Below are 23,448 nucleotides of genomic sequence, written 5' to 3'. Positions count from 1 at the left end.
CCTGACAGTGGAACTGCAGCCCAATTCCCCTGACCCATGTGTTCCCTAAGATCCAAAGTGCTTCCAAAACAGGTCCTGGGAGGAGAGTCTGACATACCCCACCTGGAGCAAGGGGTGTTTGAAGGGGAGTGTTGGAGGAAGTGGAGAGGGGCCGGGGGACTATAGGCTATAGCTCCACGAGGGCCCAACTCTCTGGGCAGGTCTTGGAGCTGCTCCTGGGAAAGGCTGAGAACCTTTTGCTATTAGCAACTGAGTGGAACAGGGGCTGCACCTTCCACACTAGCTGCTTGCTGAGCTGGGAACAAGGCAGTGGGGTACTGCACAGCTTGAATATGCAGCTAGGGGCAGGGGAGCAGAGAGGCAGGGCAAGTTCAGTGGACTCACATGTTCCCTTTCAGTCCAGGCTCTGGATTTTCTGGATTGGCAACCCTGACCCTCTCCCTGTCTCTAAGCAGCTGTACTTGGGCCTGACAATCTGGAAAAATTTACACCTGCCTCCAAAAGGACTCAGAATCCTTTTAGAAATTACAGTCTTGGAATCCCTTGGTGGTTCAGTGGGTTAAGGATTCAGTGTTGTCACTTATGCAATGCAGGTTCAATCCCTGGCCCTGGAAATTCTGTATGCTTCAGGTGCAACCAAAAAAAGAGGAAGGAAGGAAGGAAGGAAGAAAGAAAGAAAGAAAATGTAGTCTTTCTAAGGGCCCAACACTCCTAGCCCCTACACAGCCCCAGTCAACCTCTCCCCACCGGGAGGCAGCCTAAAAACTTGCATTTCTTAGGGGATAGTGGCAAGAACACTGATCTGTGAGTGTTCTGGATCTAGTCCCAGACCTGCTGTTTTACTGGCCATTGATCTTCTCAGAGTCACTTCCTTTCTCTGACCCTCAGTTTCCCAATATGTATCGATTTTTTTTTCATCAGCACCTGAGGCATATGAAAGTTCCCAGGCCAGCTGCCGCATTGTCAGATCCTTGACCCACTGTGTCGGGCCAGGGAGCCTTCAGGTACAGCCACAGAGACAAGATGGATCATTAACCCACTACGCCACAGTGGGAACTCCTCCAGTATGTAAAATGAAGATAATTTCCGTCCTGTTCAGCAGCTGCTACCCCTTAAGGATCAAATGAGAACCCTTCACACACCCACCAGGCCCTGCCCCATGGCCAGTCCAGGCTCACATGGCTCATCCATCCTCCAACTTCCTGATCTTTTAGTTCCTCAAATTTGCCCAGCTCTTTCCTTACCCTTCCTGCGTCTCCACAAATGCATTTCTTCTATGTGGAGTGCACTTCCCCTCTCTCTTCTCCTAGTCAATCCCAGTTTTATTCAGATTAAACATCACCTTCTTTCCCAAGCTTTTGTCTGGGTACCCTGCACAGCATCACAACTACAGTGGATCCTTGCCCACACGGGTTTGAACGGCCCACATCTACTTATACACGATTTTTTCCCCCATAAGTACCTGCCACAGTACTGCATAATCCGAGGTTGGTTGAATTCGCAGATGTGGAACAGTGGATACAGGAGGGCTGACTGTAAAGTTATATTTTGACTGCCAGGGGGTCATTGTTCCTAATACCAGCGCAAGGTTCAATAGTCAACTGGATAACATAAGTATTTATTTATATAAGTACTTGGTTTCTAGGTCTCCTCGGTAGAAGGGTGGCAGTGCCTAGTACAAAATCAACTCCAAATATTTATTAGATAAGATGGAGGAAGGAAAGTGATTTGCATGTGAAAGCGCGTTGTGCTTGAAGGCGCTAGAGGACTGAGAGTCACATCCGGCCCTGATCTTTTGAAGTCACTGGGGTCACGCGCTCTTGCACCACGTGTGGTCAGAAAACACGCTCACGAACTGGCGAGGGACCCGGAAGCTGGTCTCCCAGCCGCCAGCGGGTACTTTGCCTTAGGTTCCACGTGACCTGAGGACCGCAGCTGATTGGACGGGGTCTCGTTCGTCCCGAGTTCCCACTGGTTCCCGCCGCCTGGCTGAGACCACTGGACCATGGAGGCGGTAGTGGTGGCCGCGGCTCTGGGGCTCTTGCTCCTGGCAGCTGCGGGGAGCTCGGCCGGGGATGAGGCCCGGGAGGCGGCGGCCGTGCGGGAGTTGCTGGCCCGGCTGCTGGGGCCTGGGCCGGCAGCCTCCTTTTCGGTGTCGGTGGAGCGCGCCCTGGCGGCCGAGTCCGGCCTGGACACCTACCGCCTGAGCGGCGGTGGCCCCGGGGCTCAGGTGCGGGTGATCGGCTCCACAGGCGTGGCCGCCGCCGCGGGGCTGCACCGGTACCTGCGTGACTTCTGCGGTTGTCACGTGGCCTGGTCCGGCTCTCAGCTGCGCTTGCCGCAGCCGCTGCCCGCGGTGCCGGAGGAGCTGACAGAGGCCACGCCTAACAGGTACGGCAGCCTTCCCGCAGCTCCCCAGCAGCAGCTTGCAGCCTCCAGACCCCAGCACCAGGGCGCCAGCCAGAGCCAAAGTCCCCGCCTCGCCCCGTCCCTGCGCCAGGCAGCTGGGAAGCTCTGGCCTTTTGGTTGCAGGACTCTGGCTTCAGACCGCAGCTCTGATCCTAAAAGCTGTGTATCCTTGAGCAAGTCACTTAACCTCTCTGAGCCTCTGTCGGCTCATCTGAAAAATGGGCAAAATGGAAGTAATAACATCTCCCATGCAGTTTCGTTTTGGTTGTGAGGATTTGCACTGTGGTGGGTATAGAATTTGTTGTGCATAATTGGTGATAAGTAAATGCCATTCCTTTCCTACCCCACTCTCTCTTCCAAGATGTTTTGTGAGGAATGACACCTGGCCTCTGACGGGCCTCTGTTCTAACACTTGCCCCACTGCACAGAGGTGATGTGTTCACACAGCTGTCTCCCCATTAAACTGTGGGGAGAAGGACCACCCTTTAAGGACAGGGGCCAGCTTTGCCATATGGCCCTTATACACTGTACACAGAGTAGGAATGAAAACGGAATGTGCTTTCCTAACTATCTGGGAGGTTAAAAAACCCTGGAGGAGTTTTGGGCATATATGGGTAGGCACCTCAGAAGCTCAAGCATCCCAATTCTAGCTCTGCCTGGGATGGACCCGGGAGCGAAGCAGTTGAGAAGTCCTGTCTGGAGCCACTCCCCGCTGGGCTAGATCTGGGGTGCCCTGGGGGATGGTTCCAGGGCCAGGTTGCCCTCCATGCTCTTCCTGGGTGGTGGACCTTCAGGGGTGGGGGACATCCTCTCTTTGCCCCCATGGACACGGCCCAGCTCATGCCACTGCCTGCAGGTACCGCTATTACCAGAACGTGTGCACACAGAGTTACTCCTTCGTGTGGTGGGACTGGGCCCGCTGGGAGCAGGAGATTGACTGGATGGCGCTGAACGGCATCAACCTGGCACTGGCCTGGAGCGGCCAGGAAGCCATCTGGCAGCGGGTGCGTGCCCACCACATCCCAAGTGTCCCTGCCTCCCCAGCATCAGTGCAGTATCTGGCCCCGAGAACAAGGGCTCCAGAAGTGTTGGTGGCATGGATAATGGCTCCAGCCTCCCAGAAACCAAGGCTTCCACGGTTGAGGCAAACACATAGAAGTTCTCACTGAGCACTGGACCCCAGAACCCCACTGTAAAAACTCGAAGAAGCCAGCCTCCCCTCTCTTCCCACCCCCACGTCAGTCAGTCAGCTGCTTCTGTGGATTCTGTCTCATTAGCAGCTCTGAATCGGCCCTGTCCTCTCCATCCTTATCACGGCCCCGGTTCAGGCTCTCATCCCCTCCCCCTGGACCCCCACCTGAGCCTCTGAACAGTGTCAACCAAAAAATGATGCAGAAGACTGCAAATAAGAAGAGTTTATTTGGGGGTCTTTACTAACCGCAATTTGGGAGACACAGGCTCAGGTAACCCTGAAAGGGTGTTCTGAGAAAGAGAAAGAGGGGTGTGTGGTTTTTTTTTGGTTTTTTTTTGGTTTTTTTTTGCCATGAGCTTGTTCAAAGTTGCCTGGTGAGAGTTGGGACTGACTCTGGCGTAAGCTGGAAAATATTTGTTTGCAAGGAATCACGAGTTGTTTCAGGGTTTGGGGTCCGATAAGTAGATAGCTATCACGAGTTCTTAGAGGGTAAGGGTCTGATAAGCATCTTGAGTTTCTAGTAGGCTCTGGATAATTCGACCAGGTCAAAGGGTCAGATTCCAACCAAGCTAAGACATGCATAAGCTATACTTCCTTAATTTCCTCCCAGTCCCCTTTTGGAAAGCTCTCCAAGCAATATTTTCCTTTCAAAGCAAGACTCCTGGCTCCCCAAGTTCCACCAGAGGGTCCTTTCCGAAATGCAAACCTGGTGGAGACCATCCACTATTAACACACTCAGGATTCCCCCCTCCCATTACCTTCAGGCTCTGCCCGGCCTGGGAGCTTCCGTGCCTGGGCCTGGAGAGCTCTGGCTGCCCCTGGCACTGCTTAAGCTCCCTGCAGAGCTGCCCTCGCCCACCATTCTAGCCCTCCTTGCTCCATGGAGCCTACTAAGGCCCCTTCCCCACTTGGAGGAGAACCCCTTTGTGCCTCATCTCACCCATGCGACAGGGGTGGCATAATAGCAAACTCATCTGTTCAAGGATATTTCTCCTGGACCGAGTTCCTTGCAGTCAGGAATTGGAATTTTGTCTTAGGAACCCTGGGGCACAGCACAAAGAGATGAATGTGTGTTAGTTGAATGAATGAAGCAATGGATAGAAAGAAATATTTATGCACCTGGGACTCATTGTCCTCAGGTGTATCTGGCTTTGGGCCTGACCCAGACAGAGATTGATGAGTTCTTCACTGGTCCTGCCTTCCTGGCCTGGGGACGCATGGGCAACCTGCATACCTGGAGTGGCCCCCTGCCCCGCTCCTGGCACCTCAAGCAGCTTTACCTGCAGGTAAAAGGATGGGGAAGGGAAGGAACAGAATTGGTGCTGGACAGTCACAGGCCTAGGGAGGGTGGTGTTTGGCACAGCTCGGGACTCTTCACTGGACAGTAGGGACTCTGTGCCCTGGGAGAGTGAGGGCCTCCCACCTCGGGGGTGGCGGGGGGTGGGGGGGCATGCTCACCACCACCCCTCCCTTCCTGCCAGCATCGGATCCTGGACCGGATGCGCTCCTTCGGCATGATCCCCGTGTTGCCAGCGTTCGCCGGGCATGTCCCCAAGGCTCTCACCAGGTGATGTGCCCCACCCCCACCCTGACTCAGCTCGGAGAGAGAATTTATGTTCCTCTGACTTACGAAGTTCCCACGGTGGCTCAGCAGGTTAAGAACCCAACATAGTTTCCTTGAGGATGCAGGTTCGATCCCTGGCTTCGCTCAGTGGGTTAAGGACCAGGCGTTGCCAGGAACTGTGGTGTAGGTCGCAGCTGCGGCTTGGTGTAGGTTGTAGATGTGGCTCGGATCTGGCGTGGCTGTGGCTGTGGTGTAGGCCGGCAGCAACAGCTCCAATTAGACCCCTAGCCTGGGAACCTCCATATGCCGAGGGTGCGGCCCGAGAAAAAAGAGAAAAAAGAAAAGAAACGAAAAGGACAATTTAAAGACCAAGTTAAGCTCTGCACATAGGCCTGGGCTTGATTCCCGGCTCTGTTACTGACTAGCCGTGTGACCTGGGACAGATTACATGACTGCTCTGTGCCTGAGTTTCCTAGTGTAATGTATGCATGGCTTAGCACAGTGGCGAAGGGCAGCTCTTAGTGAGAGTAGGGATGCACTGGTCTCCCCTGTCCTTCCTACTCCCCTGTTCCTCTGCTACCCACCCAGCCTCCCTGTGGCTGGGAAAATTCTTCAAGGCCCAGCTGAGCACTCTTCTCCCTCAGGAAGCCTTGCCCGGGCCCCACATTGGTGACCACCTCCCTCGTGCCCATGAGCACCTGGTTCCCACCACTCACAATGCTCAGCACACACTGCTGGCCTCTCTGGCCACCCCTTGGCCTCCTGATTGGGCAGCAGGAACCTCATTTGTACATTCAGCCAACGTTTGTCAGGCTCTCTGGGGCCACAGGCGAGCAAGGCTCTGTGCTGAGGCCCAGGGATGCAGCGACAGAGGTGCACAGAGGCCCCGCCCTGTAGGAGACCCACTGCCAGGAGGATACAATTCTGCCATGAGGGCAGGAATATATTTTCTGCCAAAGTCACTTCTGCCTGGGGAAGCGGGGTAGTCAGAGCTCAGAGAAGAGGTGGTGTCATTTGGTTCAGCCAGTGGGATGGGGAGAGACAGCAAAAGCTTTCCACTTGAGCTGGAACTTGAAGGAAGTCAAGGAGTAACCAGATGTATCAGCAGGAAGGGAGGTGGAAAGGGTCCAGGCACAGGGCACAGTCTGTGCAAAGGCACTGAGGCACGAGCGTCCCAGGAGCTGCAGGTAAGTTAGGGAGGTTGCTGTTAAATACTGTGTCAGGGGAGTTCCCTTGTGGCACAGTGAGTTTGAGGATCCAGCGTTGCCACTAACAGTGGCTTGGGTTGCTGTTGTGGCGTGGGTTCAATCCCTGGCCCGGGAACTTCCATGTGCCGCAGGTGCAGCCAAAAAAAAATCAATCAATGCATATACACTGCGTCAGCCTCCAGTAAATGTCTGAACTGTCACCTCCCCCCACTAGGGTGTTCCCTCAGATCAGTGTCACCCAGATGGGCAGCTGGGGACATTTCAACTGCTCCTACTCCTGTTCCTTCCTCCTGGCCCCGGAAGACCCCCTCTTCCCCATCATGGGGAGCCTCTTCCTGAGGGAGCTGACCAAAGAGTTTGGCACGGATCACATCTACGGGGCGGACACTTTCAACGAGATGCAGCCCCCCTCCTCAGAGCCCTCCTACCTCGCTGCAGCCACCGCCGCCGTCTACCAGGCCATGATCACAGGTACGGTGCCACCAGGAGGTGGGCAAGGGCAGCCCCCCCCCGACCCTCAGAGAGATGGGGGTGGCAGAGGTCACCGGGGATGGGAGGAGGGACTGGGAATAAGAACACCCTGCAGGGAGTTCCCGCTGCGGCTCAGCAAAAATGAACCCAACTAGCAGCCATGGGGATTCAGGTTCTACCCCTGGCCTCGCTCAGGGGTTAAGGATCCAGCGTTGCCATGGCTGTGGCATAGATCAGCCGATGTAGCTCCAGTTCCACCCCTAGCCTGGGAACTTTCAAATGCCACAGGCGTGGCCATTAAAAAAAAAAAAAAAAAAAAAAAGAACACCTTGCTGTAACACACAGCACTTTACAGTTTACAAAGCACCTCTACACCCACATATCCTCTCATTTAATCATAACTGTGGTTGAGAGGCGAGCCCTGGAACGGGACACCCTCTGCACTGGCACTGCCATTTCCTGCCTGCAAGACACAGTCGCTCGCCTCCCTCCCAGGGCCTCCCCTGCCTCCGCTGCTTCCCCTGTAAAATGGGGCCGCCTCATAAGCAGAATGACACCTGTCCAGAGAAAAGTGTCATGAAGGGCTGGCTATTCAGAGTGTCTTATCTGGTGCCTAAGTCTGCACTGAGGTGGGTAACGCAGGCCAGAGGTCAAGGGCCATGCCCAGTGTGGGTTGGTGCCCTTCCTGGTGCACAAATGTGACCCCAGCATTCCTTCCTGCCCCTGGCAGGGGAGCGGCAGAGAGGGGCCAGGTCAGGAAGAGTGTGGCGAGGCCTCTGTGCCAGCCAGGGAGGGGGAGATTGGCTCAGGCTTCCAGCAGCACTGTTCCAAGTGTGGTCCGGGGACCGCAGCATCCCCGGAGCCACCAGATCTGCAAGTTGTCAGCACCTCCCCCACTTCCTGAATCAGAATCAGCCCTCTGGGTAATTCTTCTGCTCCATTAAGCTATACAGCACTATCCTGGCACTCCCCGGGGGCGGGGGGGGGGACAGGGAGATAGGAGGGGTGTGTGTGATGAAATTCCCCGCTGGCTGGGGGGTCCGGGAAAGCAGTGTCCTGTGAGAGAGTCAGTTAACGTCCCTTCCCGGGGCCTCTGTTTCCTCATCTGTACAATAGGGCCAACCTTCCCCTGCGCCCTCTCTTCTCAGCATCCTCTTTTTTGTCCCCCCTGCCCCAACCACAGTGGACCCTGACGCCGTGTGGCTGCTCCAAGGCTGGCTCTTCCAGCACCAGCCCCAGTTCTGGGGGCCCGCACAGGTGGGGGCTGTGCTGGGGGCCGTGCCCCGCGGCCGCCTCCTGGTTCTGGACCTGTTTGCAGAGAGCCAGCCTGTGTACGTCCGCACAGCCTCCTTCCTGGGCCAGCCCTTCATCTGGTGCATGCTGCATAACTTTGGGGGCAACCACGGCCTGTTTGGGGCCCTGGAGTCTGTGAACCAAGGCCCCGCAGCCGCCCGCCTCTTCCCCAACTCCACCATGGCAGGCACAGGCATGGCCCCTGAGGGCATCGGCCAGAACGAGGTGGTCTACGCCCTCATGGCTGAGCTGGGCTGGCGGAAGGACCCAGTGGCAGATTTGGGGGCCTGGGTGACCAGTTTTGCGGCCCGGCGGTACGGGGTCTCCCAGGGGGATGCGGAGGCGGCCTGGAGGCTGCTTCTCAGGAGTGTCTACAACTGCTCTGGTGAGGGCTGCACCGGACACAATCGCAGCCCCCTGGTCAGGCGACCATCCCTCCAGATGGCGACCACCGTCTGGTACAACCAATCAGATGTATTTGAAGCCTGGCGGCTGCTGCTAAAAGCCACTCCCACCCTGGCCAGCAGCCCAGCCTTCCGCTATGACCTGGTGGACATCACTCGCCAGGCGGTCCAGGAGCTGGTCAGCTTATACTATGAAGAGGCGAGGAGGGCCTATCTGAATAAGGAACTGGTTTCCCTGATGCAGGCAGGAGGCATCCTGGCCTACGAGCTTCTGCCTGCTCTGGACAAGGTGCTGGCTAGTGACAGCCACTTCCTGCTGGGCAGCTGGCTGGAGCAGGCCCGGGGGGTGGCAGTCAGTGAGGCTGAGGCCCTTTTCTATGAGCAGAACAGCCGCTACCAGCTGACCCTGTGGGGGCCAGAAGGCAACATCTTAGACTATGCCAACAAGCAGCTGGCGGGACTGGTGGCTGACTACTACACCCCCCGCTGGCGGCTCTTCATGGAGATGCTGGTTGAAAGCCTGGTCCAAGGCATCCCCTTCCAACAGCACCAGTTTGACCAGAACGTCTTCCAGTTGGAACAGACCTTTGTCCTTGGCACCAGGAGGTACCCTAGCCAGCCCCAAGGTGACACGGTAGACCTGGCCAAGAAGCTCTTCCTCAAATATTACCCCCGGTGGGTGGCTGGCTCCTTGTGACGTATCAACCATCCTTGGGCCACATTCTCCCCAAACTCCAGGCCTGGACAGGTTCCCAGGGCCTGGGGCTGGACAAGCCTCACAGGAGTTCCCCAGGCCTGGGTGAAGGAACTCATGCTGGTGGGATCAGGCATGGAAGGTTTGGAGGGGCCTGAGCTGCCTTCCTCCCTCATCTCAAATTTGGGATCAAAGTACTGTTTTAATACAACTTAATAAACTGATGAATCACCTGGACCTGTGTGTCGGAATGTCAGTGCCATGACACCTAGGAGGATTCAAGGCTATCGCATAGACACTGGTGAGGCCACTTCTCCCTGCCCCCTTGCCTCAGCTCCCCCATTTTTAAAAGTAACCTTTGACCTTTGAATGGAGACTGCCCTGGAGTTCCCTTCGTGGCACAGCGGTAATGAACCAGACTAGTATCCATGAGGATGTGTATTCAATCCCTGGCCTCGCTCAGTGGGTTAAGGATCTGGCGCTGCCATGAGCTGTGGTGTAGGTCACAGATTCCTTGGATCCTGAGTTGTTGTGTAGAGTGGCAGCTACAGCTCTGATTCGACCCCTAGCCTGAGAACTTCCATATGCCCCTAAAAAGACAATAAGTAAACGAACAGACACACTGAGAATGCCCTTCCGAAGCATTTGCTTTCACACCCTCAGCAACAAACCTTGGCAACTAGGATTGTCCCTGTGTGTCAGAGGCTTGCTAGGGGAAGATCAGCTCTGGGGCACTCAGTGCCCACACCTCCTGTTTGCAAAGCTTCACCCACCCTCTGACCAGCAACTAAAAGGGGATGTTCCAGGCAGTGGCCTCATCTCTGCCTTGACCTAGAGAAAATTGGGGAGAGCAGGCCAGCAACCCACAGGAGGGCTCAGCCTTGAGATTGTGCTGAAGACATAATAAGGGGTGGGGACCCCAGCGGGCAGGGGCGGGTCACAGCAGATGATAACTATCCCGGAGACCAGAGCCCAGCATTCCTCGCCTTTCCAAACTGCACAACCCAATGGACCGCACCGTGGTGCTCATCACCGGCTGTTCCTCCGGCATCGGCCTGCACCTGGCCCTGCGTCTGGCATCTGACCCATCTCAGAGCTTCAAAGGTACAGGAGGCTGGGAGTGGAGAGAAGCCACAGCTCCTGGTAGGAGGGGGCCTAGGTAGGGTTGGGAGCCAGGAATTCAGAGCCTCTTCTTCTCCCTGCACCTCCAGTGTACGCCACCCTAAGGGACTTGACGGCACAAGGCCCGCTGTTGGAGGCTGCCCAGGCCCGAGGGTGCCCCCCGGGCTCCCTGGAGACCTTGCAGCTGGATGTGAGGGATGCAGATTCAATAGCGGATGCCCGGGCACACGTGACCGAGGGACGCGTGGATGTGCTGGGTGAGCCTCCCCGCCAAACAAGTTGCCCTTCCTCACCCTGTGTCCAAACCAAGATGTACGGAGGCCCAGGGAGCCCCAGGGGACAAGCGGGGTGCAGGGCTCTGCGTGAGGCGGACAGGGTGTGGTCTCTCTCCCCACAGTGTGCAACGCAGGCCGGGGCCTGGTGGGGCCCCTGGAGGCACACAGGGAGGGCGCCGTGGACTCCGTGCTGGATGTGAACCTGGCCGGCACCGTGCGGATGATGCAGGCCTTTCTGCCGGACATGAAGCGGCGCCGCTCGGGTCGCATATTGGTGACCGGGAGCCTGGGAGGCCTGATAGGTGAGTAGAAAAAGGAGGGGCCAGAAGCGGCAGGAGGTGGGGCGTCTGATAAAAGCGGGGAGGTGGGAGCTTCGCTTGCTTCTGCTGCTCCGCGCACCTCAGCAGCCCCCTCTCCCCTCCAAGGGCTTCCCTTCAACGCTGTTTACTGCGCCAGCAAGTTTGCAATCGAAGGCTTATGCGAGAGTCTGGCGGTTGTGCTGCAGAGCTTCGGGGTCCAGTGAGTTACCGCCCCGCCCCCGGGGACCCTCTGAACCCTGCCTTTGGGAACCCCAGCACCCTGCCTTGTTGGAGCCGCTCCCAGGCGTTCTCGCTGGCCCCTCCCTTGTGCGGGTCCCATTCGTCGTGTGCCAGGCACAGTACTGGCACAGTACTGGGCGCTTGGCACGCGTCCTCCCACTCCGCCTGAGCTAGTGAGGCGTCGGTATCGTCATGGGGAAGCTCAGGCCTAGAGAAGTTCGGTTGCTGACCCCAGGTCGCACAGAAGTTAGTGTCCCAGGCAAGTTGGCATTTTGACGCCAGAGCCTCTCACACCCTCCAAGGGATGTGGGGGCGCTTTGGGGGCAGTGAGCCGCTTTCAAACCACCCCCCACCTCCTCGCCCGCCTCCCTCCCGGCTGCGCATCCACTCCCGCTCACTCGCCGCCCTCCGGCCCGCAGCGTGAGCGTCATCGAGTGCGGCCCGGTGCGTACTGCCTTCCCCGAGAAGCTGGAGGACGGCCTGGGCGGGATACTGGATCGCGCGGACGCCGAGACCCGTGACCTCTTCTCCCGCTACCTGAGCCACTTCGAGCAGACGTTCCTTGAGGCGGCGCAGGACCCGGAGGAGGTGGTCGAGGTGAGCGCGGGCGGGGCTGCGGGAGCGGGGGCGGCGCTCCAGGCCCCAAGCCCAACCCCGACCAAGTTCGCCTGCTCCCGCCGCCGCAGGTCTTCCTCCAGGCTCTGCGCGCGCCGCGCCCGGCTCTGCGCTACTTCACCACCGAGCACTTCCATCCCCTGATCAAGCTGCGCTTCTCCGACCCCAGCAGCAGCAGCTACGTCGCAGCCGAGCACCAAAGAGTGTTCGGCGACCAGGCCACCGAGGGCTTCGAGGGCACTGATTGCGGCGAGGCGGAGGCGGGAGCTGGAGACCTGGGGCCGTCTGAGCTCGGCGCTCCTCTTGCCACCCCGCAATAAGGGCTTGGTCTGCCGCTGTCTCCCGCACTCTCCTTTGCGGCCCGGAAGGTGTGCGGTTTAGGGATGGAAAGGGGCTCCTGACTGCTCTGCACTTGCGCCTGCAGAGGGTGAGCCGTCAGGAAAGGTCGTGTTAGCCCGGGTTGTACCTACTGAAACCGAAGCCCAGAAAGGGAAGGAGCTTTGCCCAAGGTCACTCCTCGTCCTCCACAGGGCAGGGAGAGTGGTCCTCGATCCCCAAGGGGTGTCTGCAGCAGGAGGCGCTAGTCGGACTTGAGTGCGGGGAGAGTTGGCTTGTGACTTGGCTTCCACCAGTCATGGGACCTTAGACAACGTCCTTACCCTCTGCTTTCTTATCTGTAAAATGGGTTTAATACCTATGTCATGGATTGTGGTAAGAATGAATTGAGATAATGCCAGAAAGTGCTGGTTTGGAGGTTTTTTTGGTTGTTGTTGTCGTTGTTTGTTTTTTCGTCTTTTTTGCCTTTTCTAGGGCCGCTCCCGCAGCACATGGAGATTCCCAGGCTAGGGGTCTAATCGGAACTGTAGCCACTGGCCTACGCCAGAACCACAGTAACGCGGGATCCGAGCACCGCATCTGAGACCTACACCACAGCTCACGGCAACGCCGGATCCTTAACCCACTGAGCAAGGTCGGGGATCGAACCCGCAACCTCATGGTTCTTAGTCGGATTCATTAACCACTGAGCCATGACGGGAATTCCTGGTTTGGAGATCTTAATAGCAGGCACTGGCTATTATTATTACTACTAGTAGTATTACTGTCGTTTTTGTGTTCCCAAGGCTAAATGAGCCAAAAGGAGACAGCCCCACTCAGCCCCCCTCCGTGCCCTCTGCCCTAGACAACACTCAGCTGGAGAGATCCCCACCCGGCTCAGAAGCTGCCTCTCACCAGGAGGTCTAGCTGAGGCTCAGGTCCTGGCTGATTTGCTCAAACATACATCCTCCTTCTGGAAGCCAGTGGAAGGAGCTAAAGTGGCAGGGGCCACTGAAAGGACCTGCAGGGTTGCAGAGTCGGTCTCCTTCTAACTGTCTCTGAAGTTGGATGCTGGACAATGGGTGGAGATGGAGACTAGGTGAGGAGGTTGCTGGTAGAGGAAGGTGATACGGGTGCCCCAGGAGGGGACTTAATAAAGATGATACAGGAGTTCCCGTTGTGTCTCAGTGGAAAGGAATCTGACTTGTATCCATGAGAATGCTTTGCTCAGCATAGGATCCAGCCTTGCCATGAGCTGTGGTGTAGGTTACAGATGAGGCTCTGATCTGGTGTTGCTGTGGTGATGGCGTAGTCTGGCAGCTACAGCTCTGATTCAGCCCCTAGCCTGGGAACCTCCATAGCCTCGGGTACAGCCCTAAAAAGACAAAACAAAACAAAACAATTTCTCACTGTGTGGGAACTCCAATGGATGCCCTTAGACTCCTTTGGCTGTTGCCTTAAGCATTGTTTAGGACACGTAGGTCATGGTGTTACTGCATAAACCAAATCACTGTATTTCAGGGGCAATCTGGCCCTGACGCCAAGTATTTGGCCCTGACGCCACTGTATTTCAGGGGCAATCTGGCAAGACGCCATCCCACCTGGGCTCTGCAGCGGCTGCTCTTCCTATGCACCCAACCTGCTGTATCTGCTGAAGGGTCAGTTGCTGGGGCTTGTACCCAGGCTAGGCTGCCAGCTTCCTGACTGCCAGGGGATGTCAGCACCTTATGAGCCAGGATGTGGAAGACAGTGAGGACTGCCTCAGGCTCTTGCAGACGAACTCAAATATCTTTTCACATGTCTTAACCGTACAAGGACTTATTTACGGTCATCCATCCATTGTATGCCACTTGTCCAAGCCATAGGGTTAATCCCTTTACAACAGCCCACGTGTCAGTGCAGAGGATTAACAGCCAGGGCTCCTAAATTCTGATCAGCAGAACTGTGGGGGTTCAGCCCATCAGCTGCTGCAGTTCGTTTCCGCTTCTATCCAGATGGTGTCAGTGTTGAGCAGAATAGCAACTGCAATCCGTGTGGGTAGGTTGATGAGACTCAGTATACTGGACATGGAGAGGGGGTCCCCCCTCCATCTCTACAGGCTGCAGGGGCCACCACAAGTTTAGAGGCAGGGGCATTTGGAAGATCTACATGCTTTCGGGGCCTAGCAATAGTCTTGGCAGACAGGGTGCCTCTCCCCCACCCCCCACCTCCCGTTGCAAATGGGCCACTTAGTCAATGCGGAGGTTGAGCCATGGCAGAGGTGCATCAACAGAACATACTCTTTTTTTGTGTGTGTCTTTTTCTAGGGCCGCACCCACGGCATATGGAGGTTCCCAGGCTAGGGGTCCAATTGGAGCTATAGCCGCCGGCCTACACCAGAGCCACAGCAACATGGGATCCGAACCGTATCTGGATCCTTAACCCACTGAGCAAGGCCAGGAATCGAACCTGCAACCTCATGGTTCCTAGTCGGATTCGTTAACCACTGAGCTACGACAGGAACTCCCAGAACATACTCTCAACCCATCTCTGGATGGGGAAGTTCCTACCACCACACACTGTTCTTTGAAGAGAGGCTCTATCTGGTGGAGCTCCGTGTACATTGCAAGCAGCTGTTGTTCTATGGGGGTAGGTGGGGTTTCTGGGCCCTTCCCAAGCTGGGACCAAAGTCCTAGGGGTGCTCTCTCCCTCTGTTGTTCTGCCACAGTGTGTTCCAGAGTGACAGACACGTCTAACTCAAATGGTAGCCCTGCTTGGGAGATGCCCAGAGCTTTGATCGGCATCACTAGTATTTTTGCCATCTTCAAGGCGGCTTCAGTTCCCTCCTGGCTCAGTGGGTTAAGGATCCAGGGTTGTCACTGCTGTGGCTCTGGTTACTGCTGTGCCATGGTGGCACAGATTCAATTCCTGGCCCAGGAATTTTGCATGCCAGCGGTGCAGCCGGAAAAAAAAGAAAATAAAAAAAGGAGTTCCTGTTGTGGCTCAGTGGGTTAAGAATCCGACATAGTGGAGTTCCCGTCGTGGCGCAGTGGTTAATGAATCCGACTAGGAACCATGAGGTTGCGGGTTTGGTCCCTGCCCTTGCTCAGTGGGTTAACGATCCGGCGTTGCCGTGAGCTGTGGTGTAGGTCGCAGACGCGGCTTGGATCCCCCGTTGCTGTGGCTCTGGCGTAGGCCGGCGGCTACAGCTCCGATTCAACCCCTGGCCTGGGAACCTCCATATGCCAAGAAATAGCAACAACAACAACAACAAAAGACAAAAGACAAAAAGACAAAAAAAAAGAATCCGACATAGTGTCCATGAGGATGCGGGTTCGATCCCTGGTCTTGTTCAGTGGGTTAAGAATCTGGTGTTGCTGCAAGCTGCAGATACAGCTTGGACCGCACATTGCTGTGGCTGTGGCGTAGGCTGGCAGCTGCAGCTCTGATTCCCCCTGGCCTGGGAACTTCCATATGCCTTAGGCAGGGCCCTAAAAAAGAAAAAAAAAAAAAAAAAAAAAAAAAAAAAAAGGCAGCTTGCTGCCCTGATCCTCAATCCCACACATGCCTTCTCTTTACCAGGAGGTATAAAAGACAGAGGCACCGCACCAGGTGGGGAAGAGAAGTCCTCCCAAAGCCCCAGAGGCTTGCACGTCTTTCACATTCTTAGGACTCGGAGAGGCCTGTACCTTATCAATCACTGCTTCTGGGACAATTTGCATCTTACCCCACCGAATGACTCCCAGAAGCTTTACAGGGGTGCATGGGCCTTGAATTTTCTGAGGGTTCACCACCCATCCTCTCCCTCACAGATGTATTAGATTACATCTAGCTCCAGTATCCATCAGAGTTTCCAACTTTTATTTCTGGAAGGTTACCCAGTAGTGAGCTCAACAGGAGGCCTCTGATGGCCTCCAACTGCCATCATCTAGAGGCAGTCTTGGCTTGAGTCCTAAACCTGGGATACTGGGGGCACCCCCCTCCAATAGGAGTATCCCTGAGGCCTCTGCTGGAGCAGGCAGGGCATCAGGGATGCTAGGGGCGGGTGGGGTAGTTCTGAATTGCTGCTCACGTTTTGAGCCTTTCCACAGGCCGACCAACACAGCGTCGGATTGCCAGTTTATCTTTTCAGGTAGGAGCCCTCTAGCAATGAGGGCAAACCACATTCACTTCCATGGTACTTTTACCAAACACTACAGCTTTTCAGGATAGCCTTAGGGCTTTTTCAACTTCCTCTCTGACCTGGGTCTTTCCTGAAGGCCAGTATGTGCTCATTCCTGGGACTTGTCAATTTCCTCCAGATCAGCCATGATTGCCCAACATCATGAATGTCTTGTTCCACAACTGGGCTCAGCATGGATATCAGAGTCCCACACCAGGGAAGGAGGGCAGACTGGAGCTTTTTTTTTTTTTTTAAGGGCTGCACCTGAAGCGTATAGAAGTTCCCAGGCTAGGGGTAGAATCGGAGCTGCAGCTGCCAGCCTATGCTACAGCCACAGCAACGCAGGATCCAAGCCGTGTCTTCGACCTACACCACAGCTCATGGTAGTGCCAGATCCTTAACCCAATGAGTGAGGCCAGGGATTGAACCTGCATCCTCATGGATCCTAGTTGGGTTCTTTTTTTTTTCTTTTCTTTTTTTTTTTTTTTTTTTTTCCGCTTTTTAGGGCTGCACCCGCAGGATACGAAGCTTCCCAGGGTAGGGGTCTAATCGGAGCTACAGCTGCCTGCCTATGCCACAGCCACAGCAACGCCAGATCCAAGCCCCATCTGCCACCTATACCACAGCTCATGGCAACGCTGGATCCTTAACCCACTGAGCAAGGCCAGTGATCGAATCTGCAACCTCATGGTTCCTAATTGGATTTGTTTCCGCTGTGCTATGACGAGAACTCCCCTAGTTGGGTTCTTAACCCACCGAGCCCAACTTTCTAACAGGAACTCCCCAACTTTCTAACTTGAGCTTTGGCCTCTAGTTGGACACCAGTGGTCAGCGACCTGCCCACAGCAGCAGCCAGCTGACTTTCATCCCTCACCCTTGCCGTGGCGCACCCTGCGCAGTTCCTCAAACAAGGGCGTTAGCCCAGCCCAAATTTCCCAGGGTTTCCCATGCAGGTGCCTCTTTCCCAAGGCCATTTCTTTGGTCTCCTGGCCAGCTTGCCAACTGTTGATTCGTAAACTGGCCCTGTACACAGAGGGCAAAGAGGCTGAAGAAAAAAGGCAGCCAGTCCAGATTGGTAGGTGGCTGGTTTAAGAAGCAACCTCAGGCTTGTTCTGGGCAGTGCAAGAGGAATAGATCTCCGCACCCACCCACCAGAACCTGCAAGTTTCTACAGAGGCCTTAACTGGGTTCAGTCACATATACTGTCCATGTATATCACTGCCCTCTCAAGGCTGTGTCCTTGAAACAGCTCCCACTGTGGGAATGGTGGGCAGACCACCTTTCAAGGACAGGGGAGGGGTGAGTAGCCTCTGGCTGCCCATGTCCAGCTCAAGGCTGAACTGGCGGTCATGTCCACCAGATGACCTCCTCGAACAGTGACTCTGCAGGCATATGAGACTGTGTGTCCATATGTCTCAGGGAATTTCCTGAAAGTGTGCAGTTTGCGTCTTCAATTGGGTCCTGTAAAACTCAGCTTAAGATATCTTTGCGAAAATTGTGGTCTCAGAGTTCCCTCGTGCCTCACCACATTAAGGATCCAGCATTGTCACTGCTGTGACTTGGGTCAGTGCTGTGGCCTGGCTTCGATCCCTGGCCCGGGAACTTCCACATGCCACAGGCAAGGCAAAAAAAAAAAAAAAAAAAGCTTGGCCTCAAGTCCTTAAGTCCTTATAACTCTTCCATCCTTGACTCTAGGATTAGATCCAGGTTCTGTGGGGCCAGAGGCATATACATTTGGGGAGACCTCTTTAGGAATAATACAAAAAAAAAAAAAACAAAAAACAAAAAACAAAATTAAGTATGAAAGTGAGCATTTATTTAGTTTGGGAAAATAAACCACAGCACATTACTGCAATTTCCCAGATGGCAACTTGGCTTTGCTTCTCGAGGACGACTGCCAATTCCACCCTCTCCAGCGCTCATTAGGTAAACCCTTGCCACTAAGTCTCTCCTTTCTCCTGTTCACAAGGTCTACCTTCTGGCAGCTCTACTGAGCTCCCACACAGAGCTTTCCTGCTATTATCTCTGGAAAACTGGCGTATCACTAACTCTGGGTGATGTGGGGAGTACTGCACGGGAGCCACGGCACATGACCTCGGTCCTTACCTCCCTAAATATCCCTGGAACATACAGGACCTCAATTTCTCCATCTGTGAAACTGGGTGGTGGCACAGGGGTGTGGGGGGGGGGGGGACTGTTCTGTGATCTCCCACATGAGGATCCTAGACTGGGAGGACGCCAGTCGCTGGGCTGGGGACACCAAGCCCTAATTTAAGTACTACCCTATAACCTCCACCGCCGTCCCCGCGATTTATTAAGAGGGGAAGCCAGTTGTTAGTTCTACTTTAGCCGCTGTCTCCTGGGTGACCTAGCTAAAGCCAGTCTCTTCTCTCAGAGTCTGAAGGGCACCCGTGAAACGGGCTTTCCAGCCGACCTTGCTCTATTAGACCTAGTCCAGGCCAGATTCTGTAAATGTGGTCTCACGCCACCTCCCAACTACCGAGCTCCGCCTCTCTGCAAAGGCAGGCGCCCCGCTCCATGAAAAATCTCGCGAGAATCCCTCGACTCACCAAAGTTGAGATTTTTGGCCTTTTCCAGGTTCCGTAGCTCGGAGTCGCAGCGCCGGAACTAGTGTTAACGGGTCGCGGCGGGGGAAGACTCCGCGGTGGTGCACGCGGAACCAAAGTCCGGAGGTCTCAGTAAGTAGGGGACCGACCCGAACCTCAGCGGCCCCCTCTAGTCCCCTCCTCCGATTCCTTGAAGATATTGGTGCCGTTTATCAAGAGCGCCCAGGATTTCTGAATCCCCAGCCTAATGACTTAGCAGCTCCTGCCTATTTCACTCCTCCCAAGTTTTCGATTCAATTCTGCGAATTCACTGCTCCATCTGAGTTGATAAACCGAGATTTAGAGCGTAGCCCCGAGGCGCCGTTTCCTGGGCCCTGTCCCCTCCCCCGGGTCTCTCTCAGTCCGCCCTGAGACCCCCGTCCCTGGTCCAAGTCCCCTCTCTTAGGTCCACGTCCCTCCTCTTAGGTCCAGGTCCCCCAGTTGTCTTCGGCCTCAGCCACATAGCTCTCAGTCACCCTCGCCTTGTCTCCTTGACCGTCCACAGGCCGGGCCATCATGGCTGTATTCCGATCGGGCCTCCTGGTGCTGACAACGCCGCTGGCCTCCCTGGTCCCTCGCCTGGCCCCCATCCTGACCTCGGCGGCCCGGCTTGTGAATCACACGCTCTATGTACACCTGCAGCCCGGCATGAACCTGGGGGGCCCGGCTCAGCCCCAGTCTAGCCCCGTGCAGGCCACATTTGAAGTTATCGATTTCATCACGCACCTCTATGCTGGCGCCGATCTCCACAGGCACCTGGACGTCAGAATTTTGCTGACCAATATCCGAACCAAGAGCTTTCTCCCTCCCCTGCCTAGCTCGGTCCAGAACCTGGCCCACCCACCGGAAGTAGTGCTGACTGACTTCCAGACCCTGGATGGAAGCCAGTACAACCCGGTCAAGCAACAGCTAGAGCGTTATGCCACCAGCTGTTACAGCTGTTGTCCGCAGCTGTCTTCGGTGCTGCTATACCCCGATTATGGGCCCGGAATGCTGCCTGTGCAGCCCCTAGATGTCCCTTTACCCTCCACCATCAGGCCGGCCTCCCCCGTGGCCAGGTCTGCAAAGCAACCAGTGCGTGGCCACCAGCGAGGGGCTGTAGGTGGCACCTTTGACCGCCTACACAATGCCCACAAAGTGTTGCTCAGTGTGGCCTGCATCCTAGCCCAGGAGCAGCTTGTGGTGGGAGTGGCAGACAAAGACCTGTTGAAGAGTGAGTGAGAGAGACCCTGGATTAGGGCAGTTTTACCCCCACCCCACCCCCAACCCCAGGCCAAGACTGAGGAAGAGTAGGGTGGTCCAGTACTTCCTGCCCCTTCGCACATGTAACCGTGCGTGGCACTCAGTTCATGCTGAGGACATTTTGTTAAATGAATAAATGCAGCTTTCTAGGTGTGTGGTCTAGTCACCAATCAGGATTCCCCCAAATGTGGAGCCAAGGAATCTGCACTTTTATTTTTTTTTAATTTTTTGTCTTCTCTAGGGCTGCACCCGCAGCATATGGAGATTCCCAGGCTAGGGGTCTAATGAGAGCTGTAGCTGCCAGCCTCCGCCAGAGCCACAGCAACTCGGGATTCAAGCGGCATCTGCGACCTACACCACAGCTCACGGCAACGCCGGATCCTTAACCCACTGAGCAAGGCCAGGGATCGAATCTGCAACCTCACGGTTCCTAGTCAGATTTGTTAACCACTGTGCCACGATGGGAACTCCAGAATCTGCACTTTTAAACAAGTTCTCCAGGGGATGGATCCTAAAATTTGAGACTCTGAACCTAGGTGGATGACTAGGTTGTAGGTCGCAGCGCCAGATACAGTAAGAGGACCATGGTGGATGGCGTGGCTCAGATGGCATGGAATTCTCCATCTGACTCTGATGCCTCCTGGCACTGCTAGTTCTCTGCACACACGCCAACCCTTGCAACACTAACGTGCTTGCCTGCTGTCTCCTCATAACTCTCCTGTCACAGGCCACTTCCCAGCTCAGCCCCTTCTCCCTGCCTCCACCTGCCCTCTGGAGATAGGATGCTTAGGGAAACTCTTTGCAAAACTAGCCCCCCACTCTTCCTCCCCGCTAAAAAGATCTCACTGTTCTGGGCTCCTTCCCCAGGCAAGTTGCTCCCTGAGCTGCTCCAACCCTACACAGAACGCGTGGAACATCTGAGTGAGTTCCTGGTGGACATCAAGCCCTCCTTGAGTTTTGATCTCATCCCCCTGCTGGACCCCTATGGGCCCGCTGGCTCTGACCCCTCTCTGGAGTTCCTGGTGGTCAGCGAGGAGACCTATCGTGGGGGGATGGCCGTCAACCGCTTCCGCCTTGAGAATGTAACCCCTGAGGGAGTCTGGCAGAGGGCGTGGATGGGGACGGGGAAGGCCCCTGAGGGCTGCTGGAAGTACCGTGACCCCAGAGGAGGGAAGAGAGGGCTCGAGGTGGTGGGAAGAGGTACGCGGAACGGGCTCCCAGCCTGCACTCTGAGGCAAGCTGTGCCTCGGGCGGGGAGGGGGGAGGATTAGGCCAGAGATTCGCCCTTCTTCCTCTCACCCCTTCTTCCCTCTCCTCCTCTTCCTTTACCTCAGGGCCTAGAGGAGCTCACCTTGTACCAGATCCAGCTGCTGAAGGACCTAAACCCCAAGGAAAATGAAGAGGACAAAGTCAGCTCCTCCAGCTTCCGCCAACAAATGCTGGGAAACCTGCTCCGGCCTCCACATGTAAGGCTGCCCTTCCTATGCCCGCTGGAGAGGAGAAACCCAAGGGTCCAATCCTGAGTCTAGGGACCCTAGTCACTGTGGGGTTCCCTCTTCTCTGCCCCTAGAAGAGGCCAGAGCTCCCCCCAGGTTGCTACGTGATCGGGCTGACAGGCATCAGTGGCTCTGGGAAGAGCTCAGTAGCTCAGCGGCTGAAGGGCCTGGGGGCGTATGTCATCGACAGTGACCAGCTGGGCCACCGGTCCTATGCCCCGGGCGGTCCTGCCTACCAGCCAGTTGTGGAAGCCTTTGGAACAGGTAATAAAGGGGCGCGCTGGAGGCCCCCTGAAGTGAGCAGATGGCCTGGCCTCCTTGCCCAGGTGTCTGTCTCTGTTGCCCAGATATTCTCCATAAAGACGGCACCATCAACAGGAAGGTCCTAGGCAGCCGGGTGTTTGGGAACAAGGTAAACACCCACCTCTCCAAGGGCTCTGCGGCCACCACTAGACTCAGAGCTCGGGACCCAGCGGACCTCTCTGGTCTGGCCCAGAAGGCCAGTTTCCACTCGTGTGTTCCCCCGCACCTCCGCCCTGGGGCGGCTCCATCTCCAAGGGAAGGTAAAACTCGGCCCACCCCTTCCATTCCCTTCCTCAGAAGCAGCTGAAGATACTCACGGACATTGTGTGGCCAGTTATCGCAAAGCTGGCCAGAGAGGAGGTGGATCAGGCCGTGGCTGAGGGTGAGTGGGCAGGGCGGTGGGAGGAGCCCGGGGAACAGCTAAGCAGACTCTCCCCTAGGAGCTGCCCCCACCCCAAATCAGACCACCCGCTTTCCCTGGGACTGCGTTTCCTTGGTTCTCTGACTGGGAGCAAGTGGCAGGGTGCTGCTGGCTTTCTCCCCACAGGAAAGCGTGTGTGCGTGATCGATGCTGCCGTGCTGCTTGAAGCCGGCTGGCAGAACATGGTGCACGAGGTGTGGACTGTTGTCATCCCCGAGACTGAGGTATCTGGACCCCACCCCAGTGCCAGCCCCATCGTAGACCGCATCCTGCTCTGAGCCAGGGACTGACAAATGCATCGTCTGCCCAGGCTGTACGACGCATCGTGGAGAGGGATGGCCTGAGCGAGGCTGCGGCTCAAAGCCGGCTGCAGAGCCAGATGAGTGGGCAGCAGCTTGTGGACCAGAGCCACGTGGTGCTCAGCACCTTGTGGGAGCCACATGTCACCCAGCGCCAGGTTGGTGCCCAAGGAAAGGCTGGGTTGTAGGGAAGGAGCCTCTGGTGGATGCCTCTCTGATCCTGTTCTCTTTTCTTTGGAACATTCTGGCCTGTCCAAAGGTGGAGAAAGCCTGGGCCCTCCTGCAGAAGCGCATCTCTGAGGCTCCATCAGACCCATGACTGACGGGTCAGAGGAGATCCAGGGGTGACTAGAGGAGATCCAGCAGTGAGGAGGAGTCAGGACCTTGAAGCTCACCCTAGTTTGGGCCTAGAAGGCTCTCAGCTAAGCTGGGTGGGGCAGAAATGGGCCTGCTCGACTGAAGAAGCCTAACCAGCTTGCTGGTGTTTGGCCAACACTGAGAGTGCGGCTCATGGGGGGAGCTGGTCCTCGGCACTGCATTCCCACGCTTGCCCAAAGGTCTGGGTACCCATGGCACGCCAGGGCCAAGGCCAACACTGGGACTTGTAACAGAATTAAAGGTGAATGTTACCAGGTGCTGTGAGGTGTCTGCTTCCTGCTCCAGTGCCTCTGGGTAGCTTTGTGACCCTTGAGCCCCACGCCTGAGCTGGAACCGGGAGTACGGTGGTTAAGAGCAGCCAGTCTGAGGCCAGCTCTGGCACTTTCTCTGACTGGCTGTGTACTTTCGGATGAGTTCTGGACTTTCTAGGTACCTCAGTTTCCAGATCTTACAAAGTAGCA

General features: G+C 56.0%; 3 protein-coding genes across 11 annotated transcripts; all 3 read left to right on the top strand.

Annotated features, from left to right (window-relative positions):
- Positions 1 to 1,983: 1,983 nt before the first annotated feature.
- On the top strand, positions 1,984 to 9,472 carry NAGLU (N-acetyl-alpha-glucosaminidase). Of its 3 annotated transcripts, NM_001444593.1 has the most exon segments (6): positions 1,998 to 2,391; positions 3,266 to 3,413; positions 4,741 to 4,887; positions 5,083 to 5,168; positions 6,588 to 6,844; positions 8,028 to 9,472. In NM_001444593.1, coding segments are annotated over 6 exon segments (2,235 nt in total). In that variant the 5' UTR covers positions 1,998 to 2,005; the 3' UTR covers positions 9,239 to 9,472.
- A 770-nt stretch (positions 9,473 to 10,242) lies between these two features.
- Positions 10,243 to 12,106, top strand: HSD17B1 (hydroxysteroid 17-beta dehydrogenase 1). Its single transcript, NM_001128472.1, is given in 6 exon segments — positions 10,243 to 10,339; positions 10,447 to 10,614; positions 10,755 to 10,934; positions 11,058 to 11,151; positions 11,591 to 11,768; positions 11,858 to 12,106. Coding segments are annotated over 6 exon segments (966 nt in total).
- Positions 12,107 to 18,839: 6,733 nt separating this feature from the next.
- Positions 18,840 to 23,241, top strand: COASY (Coenzyme A synthase). 7 transcript variants are annotated; one of them, XR_014820287.1, is made up of 10 exons: positions 18,840 to 18,941; positions 19,354 to 20,061; positions 20,958 to 21,290; positions 21,425 to 21,556; positions 21,661 to 21,850; positions 21,934 to 21,998; positions 22,187 to 22,271; positions 22,437 to 22,534; positions 22,621 to 22,767; positions 22,869 to 23,241. XR_014820287.1 is itself a non-coding variant. In XM_013980931.3 (10 exons), the coding sequence occupies exons 2-10, from the start codon at positions 19,365 to 19,367 to the stop codon at positions 22,926 to 22,928; spliced, it is 1,686 nt and encodes a 561-aa protein (XP_013836385.1). In that variant the 5' UTR covers positions 18,840 to 18,941; positions 19,354 to 19,364; the 3' UTR covers positions 22,929 to 23,241.
- The last annotated feature ends 207 nt before the right edge of the window (positions 23,242 to 23,448 follow it).

This window comes from Sus scrofa, chromosome 12 (genome assembly GCF_054392235.1).
Source record: "Sus scrofa isolate SSC_HxYL_T2T_F1_AM1 chromosome 12, Sscrofa_HxYL_maternal_Yorkshire_Landrace_v2.0, whole genome shotgun sequence".
NCBI classification, from domain to species: domain Eukaryota; kingdom Metazoa; phylum Chordata; class Mammalia; order Artiodactyla; family Suidae; genus Sus; species Sus scrofa.
The sequence above is the reverse complement of the archived record's forward strand: the minus strand, read 5'-3'. Positions and strand labels throughout refer to the sequence as shown.